This window comes from Rhincodon typus, chromosome 10 (genome assembly GCF_021869965.1).
Source record: "Rhincodon typus isolate 14 chromosome 10, sRhiTyp1.1, whole genome shotgun sequence".
In the NCBI taxonomy this organism is placed as follows: domain Eukaryota; kingdom Metazoa; phylum Chordata; class Chondrichthyes; order Orectolobiformes; family Rhincodontidae; genus Rhincodon; species Rhincodon typus.
The window spans coordinates 71,273,347-71,279,525 of record NC_063341.1 but is presented as its reverse complement, the minus strand read 5'-3'; the positions used below and the strand labels follow the sequence as shown (position 1 = coordinate 71,279,525).

At 44.9% G+C, this 6,179-nt stretch overlaps 1 protein-coding gene across 1 annotated transcript in view; it reads right to left on the bottom strand.

Moving 5' to 3' along the window:
• Positions 1–6,179, bottom strand: part of miga1 (mitoguardin 1) — an 87,083-nt gene that overhangs the window by 45,163 nt on the left and 35,741 nt on the right. Inside the window, exon 9 of the mRNA XM_048602422.1 lies at positions 340–437. Coding sequence (XP_048458379.1) covers positions 340–437 — 98 coding nt within the window. The remainder of the gene's footprint in view (positions 1–339; positions 438–6,179) is intronic.

Sequence of the window (6,179 nt, the reverse complement as noted above, 5' to 3'; positions counted from 1 at the left end):
AGACAATTAGAGAGACAGAGGGAGACACAGATTGACCCGGGGGAGACAGACAGACAATTACAGAGACAGAGGGAGACACAGATTGACCCAGGGAGACACAGAGAGACAATTAGAGAGACAGAGGGAGACACAGGGAGACAATTAGAGAGACACAGAGAAACAGAGGGAGACACTGGGGGAGACACAGGGAGATAGAGGGAGACGCAGAGAGGCACAAAGAGATGCAGAGAGACACAGGGAGAGACACAGTTGGAGACTCAGGTACTTTCTTTTAATGTTGGGAAACAAAGTCAGTTGAATTGTGGAGATGGGTGCTGCATGCGTTAGGAACATACTCACCTCAGCCGCCGACACAAAGGAATCTGTCGATGCGATGCTGGTTGTATCTCTCAGGCAGAACTCTTCAGTGTCTCTGACTGTGATGTCAGTCTCCCTGTCTGCAAAAAGAGGAACGATTGGGCTGAATCTGAGCATTTACACTCGAAAGCTGCAGTGATGCAGACTACAATACACCTCTTCAGTTTTCTTTATTCACAGGATGTGTGTCACTGGCTGAACCAGCATTTATTGTCCATCCCCAGTTGCCCGGAGAAGGTGGTGGTGAGCTGCCTGCTTGAACCACTGTAGTCCATTTGTGAAACTTAAGTCCATATAGTACAGGAGGAGGCCATTCAACCTTCGAACCTGTTCTGCAAATAAATTCATTCATGGCTGACCTGCTTCCCTAACTAGCATTTTTGTGAAGGCCTCAACGTCAAATAAATCTCTCCTCCCCCAACCTGTCCATCTTCCGACTCACCTATCCACTCCACCCTTCCCATTGACCAACCACAATAACCCCCTACCTATCTCCATCCCACCTACCCTCCCCCAGCCCCACCCCGTCCCTCTATTTATTTCTGGGCTCCCCTCACTCTCCCCAGTCCTGATGAAGGGTTTCGGCCCGAAACATCGATTTCCCTGCTCCTCAGATGCTGTCTGACCTGCTGTGCTTTTCCCAGCTCCACGTTTAAAGACAAGCCAAAGTAAGTTGCCTACTCTATTCAGACCTTGGAGATTTCCCCACATAACCTTAAACCAGTCACCCTACCCAGTCGAACATTCACTGCCAGCCAAAGGACTGTAAGATCATAAGAAATAGAAACAGGAGTAGACCATTCGGCCCATCAAGCCTTGCTCCGCCATTCAACAGGATCATGGCTGATCCAACACTCCTCACGTCCACTTTCCTGCCCTTTCCCCATAACACTTGATTCCCCGACTGATCAAGAATCTAACTATCTCAACCTTAAATGTACATGAGGGATCTGCCCCCATATCTCTGTAGAAAGGAGATCCAAAGACTCACAACCTAGGGAATGGAGGGTTTGAGTTATAAGGAGAGGCTGGATCGGCTGGGGCTTTTCTCACTGGAGCGTAGGAGGTGACCCCAGATTGAGGGGTGACCTTATGGAGGTTTATAAAATCATGAGGAGTACAGATAGGGTTAATGGTGGGTGTCTTTTCCCTAGGGTGGGAGATTGCAAGACAAAGCGGCATATTTTTAAGGCGAGAGGAGAGAGATTTAAAAAAGACGAGGCAATTTTTTTTACACAGAGGGTGGTTCATGTGTGGAATAAACTTCCAGAGGAAGTGGTGGATGCAGGTACAGTTATAACATTTAAAAAGACTCTTAGATAAGTAAAAGAATAGGAACAATTTGGAGGGATAAGGGCCAGGAGCAAGCAGGTGGAACTAGTTTAGTTTGGGATAATGTTTGGCATAGACTGGTTGGATCGAAGGGTCTATTACCTTGCTGTATGACTCTAGGACTCTGACAGAAGGCATTCCTCCTCAATTCAGTCTTATTCTGAAACTATTCCCTCTGATCCCAGACTCTCCCATGAAGGGAAACATCCTCTCAGCATTTCTTTATTGTTTTTTTTTCATTAACAGGATGAGGGCATCACTGGCTAGACAGCATTTATTGCCCATCCCTAACTGCCCAGAGGGCAATTGAGAGTCAACCACATTGCTGTGGGTCTGGAGTCACATGTAGGCCAGACCAGATAAGGATGGCAGTTTCCTTCCCTTAAGGACATTAATGAACCAGATGGGTTTTTCCGACAATCAATGATGGATTCATGGTCATCATTAGATTCTTAATTCCAAATATTTTTATTGAATTCAAATTCCACCACCTGCCGTGGTGGGATTTGAACCTGTAACCCAGAATGTTATCAATGAGTAGAGTCCCAACCTGTTTAATGTGTGCTCATAAGACAATCCCTCTGTACCAGGGATCATGCTAGTGAACCTTCTCTGAACTGCCTCCAATGAAATAATATCTTTCGTTAAACAAGGGGACCGAGACTGCTCACAGTGCTCCAGATGTGGTCTGGCCAGCGCCTTGTACAGTTACAGTAAGACCTCCCTACCGTTATACTCCATACCCCCTTGAAATAAGGGCCAACATTCCATTAGCCTTCCTGATTACCTGATACACCTGTATGCTTTCTGTGTTTCATGCATAAGTCCACGCCAAGTTCCTTTGTGTTGCAGCTTTCTGCAGTTTTTTCTTGTTGCAAGATTGTTATAACGAACAAATGAAAGTTTTTAAGAAATTAAAAACTGCCGACATGATGTTTTCTGGGAACTATCCGCACTCCTGGAGGTGGAAAGGACTTTCACATTGAGTCAAGGTAGCAGCAATTAAACTGCACCTTTCACTGGGCAGGTTCCTGAAGGTACAAGATACTCAGATGGGTTTCATGACAGCAGGGAGGCAGGATTAAATCGCCTCAGAGTTGCATTTACATTATATCCAAGAGGACCAGCAAGCACATCACTGAGCTTCTGGCTACCATAATGGTAGCTGTTCTCTTCCTGTTTCTGTTCCTGTTCCTGTTCTGTCACCACCGAGTTTATCACTTATGGGGTTTGTCAGTGGCAATCCAATACGCAGCCTCCTGCTCAATCCACTATCTTGCTCTGCTCCAGCGGGCTCCAGCCCTTGGACTCAGATGCTCATTGGTTCAAGTCTCGCTCTGGGCCTTGACAGAATAATCTCAGCCAACAATCCAACACAGTACTGAGGGAGTGCTGCACTGCCAGTGCTGCCAACCTTTCAACGGGCTGTCATACCCAGGGCCCATCTGACCTCTCAGTAGAAGGTACGGTAGCATTAATGTGTAGGGCAGCATTATTGTGCCTCACAGGCTGGTCTATTTAAATACTTCAACCAAAGATTTTTATCTTTTTTCTAAATTCACTTACGGGTGTTACTGGCTGGGCCAGCATTTATTTCTCATCCCTTACTGTCCTCGAGAAGGTGTTGGCGGACCCCCTGCAGTATATGAGGTGTAGGGATACCCACAAGGCTGTTAGGGAAGGAGCAACATTGAGCCATCTCTGCTTGAGCCCCATGTCCACCTTTCACTCAGACTCAAGAAGAACTTTGCAATGTTCGCCCATTGGTGCTACATGAACATGAGTCGCTGTCTTTGAGCTTCGCTGGATGTCTGAAACAGCAGCCCAATGAACAGCGAGTAAAAATAGACATCGATTGTATCCCCTGGCAAAATCTGCCATTCTTCAGCAGTTACATCAACTCCAAGACCAGCCACAGTTGGAGCGGCTCCCACTTCCCAAATGCAAATTGAGGCAGTCTAAACTTCTTCAGCAATATCACCAGCACATGAATGTCTCATCAACAATTTTCCATTCGAAAGATCTATGATTCAAAGATTAATTAGGAATATATCCAGCCAGAGTTTATATTTACAATATAGAGACAGCTTGCCTTTCACAAACAGCTTTGAAAACCCCAGGCTGTTCCGAAGCATCATAGACGGCACAAGGAGGTCCTTTTTTACACTGCAGTCCTTGGCCCAATGTAGAAATCACAGCATCTAAATCGTGCACAGCAAGCTCCCACAAACAGCGACGTGACAATGATCTTACAATAACAAAGTCACTTTGTTGAGGGAAAGGCTTTCGGCCAGGCTTAAACTACAAGTGTGGTGACTGCAAGGTTATGAACAGGGCACATTGATGAACAACCAGTTAATGACCTAAATTTTGCATTTAGGAAAACAATGAGGTTAATAACGTTCATTGATTTACGGAATTAATCAATTGGCAATTTCTAGACTCTGCATGTGTACAGTTAAACATGAAAATCTGGAAACTCCTATCCCATTTTCTCTGCTTCTCCTCAAACTACACATACCAGACCCTTGCCAACAAGTTTGGACATTCAAACGGATGTAATTATTACAAAACAACCTCAGTGGGACAAAATGTTTAATTTTACAAGCGTGGAGTTTCAGTCTGTACCGGAAGTGGAAGTAGAAGTAGAAGTGAGCGTTTATAGGCAGGTTGCCGGGGGGAAGCAATGATCTAATGGCATCACTACTAGACTACTAATCTAGAGATGCAGATAATGCTCTAGGGACCCAGGTTCAAATTCCATAAGGGTAGATGGTGGAATCTGAATTCATTGTTTTTAAAAAAAAAATCTGGAACTAAGAGTCTAATGTTGACCATGAATCCATTGTCAGGAAAAACCCATCTGGTTCTTTAATACCCAATTAGTAAAAGAAACTGCCATCCCTATCTGGTCTGGCCTACATGTGACTCCAGATTCACAGCAATGTGGTTGGGTCTTATACTGCCCTCCGGGCAACTAGGGACAGGCAACAAATACTGGCCTAGTCAGCAACATCCATGACCCATGGATAAATTAAAAACAAATTATGGAAATCTGCAAGACAAATAGGGTTGTGATCATTGGCAATTTCAATTATCCTTGGGGAAACTGGGAGAAAGGTACAGTGTTGAGCACCTTCAATGAAATTCCTACAATGCGTACAGGAGTATTTTCTGAAACAGTACATTTCCAGTCTGACCAGGGAGGGAGCTGTGCTGGATCTAGTGCCAGAAAATCAGGAGAACATCAGAGTGGGTGAGAATTTGGGAAATAGCGATCATAATACAATGAGGTTCAAGATTAAGTTGAAAAAGAATAAAAATCAGTCAATGATTAAGATCCTAGACAGGAAAAGGGCAGATAGTAAGGGTCCAACAGTTAAACAGGAGCAGGTTGATTGGAAATAAATAAAGCAGTGGATGAAAATGGGAGAATTTCAAATGAGAGATGAATAGAGTGGTACATATCCAGGAGAAATATATACAGGGTATCCAAAGGTAGAATACTCTGGATGACTTAGGGTGTGATGAGAAAATAAGAAAAAGGAGGCATATGTTGCATACTGGAATAATAATAGTGATAGAAATCAGGAAGACTATCCTAAATGCAGGAGAGAGGCTAAGGTCGTAAGAGGGAAGACTAAGAGGAAGCATGAGAAAAAGATGGCAGACTATGCTAAAACAAATAGTAAAATGTCCTTCAAACATGTTAACAGTAAAGATTAGTTAAGGATAGATGGGGCCCATAAGGAATAAGCAGGGTAAGCTGCTCAACAAAGCAAAGGGTTTGGCTGAGGTATTGTATGAATACAAACTATAAAATGGTGACAGTTGAAAATGTGGGTGTTGAGCAACTGAGCTGTACAGTGATAGATAAAATAGAGGTGCTGAAAAGACTGGCAGCACTCCAGGTAGAGCTGTCGCTAAGTCTGAATGGGATGCATCCTAGATTGCTGGGAGAGGGAAGGGTGTAATTTGCAGAGGCATTAACCCTAACCGTAACCGTAACCGTATCGCAGGTGAGTTATTTACCAAGGTGACATAGGCAGTGGGTGAGGGTCGTGATACAGATGTTACATGTTTGGATTTTCTGAAAGCATTTGATGAGGTGCCACATGGCAGGTTGGTTAGCAAATCAGAAATGTTTGGGATTGATGAATTCTTGGCAGCATGGATTAGAAGTTGGCTAAAAGAAAGGAAACCGAGGGTTGGTACAAATGGGAATTTCTGAGATTGGAGAGAGCTCTGGCAAGATAGCGGCAGGGTAAGTCGCTCCATTCGGAGCCCTCCCTCCCTCTGCAGTAATTCTATCCCATACACCCTCCCCACCCGTTTTAAACACCTACCTGAGGAGCCGGGTCAAGACTGGGAACCTTGTGGCGGGAGCTGAACGCGCAGGTTGTGTCCTGAAGCAATGGTGGATCGAGTGTGGGCCGGTGCAACGGCGGTGGATCGAGAGCAGGCTGGCGCAACGGCAGTGGATCGAGAGC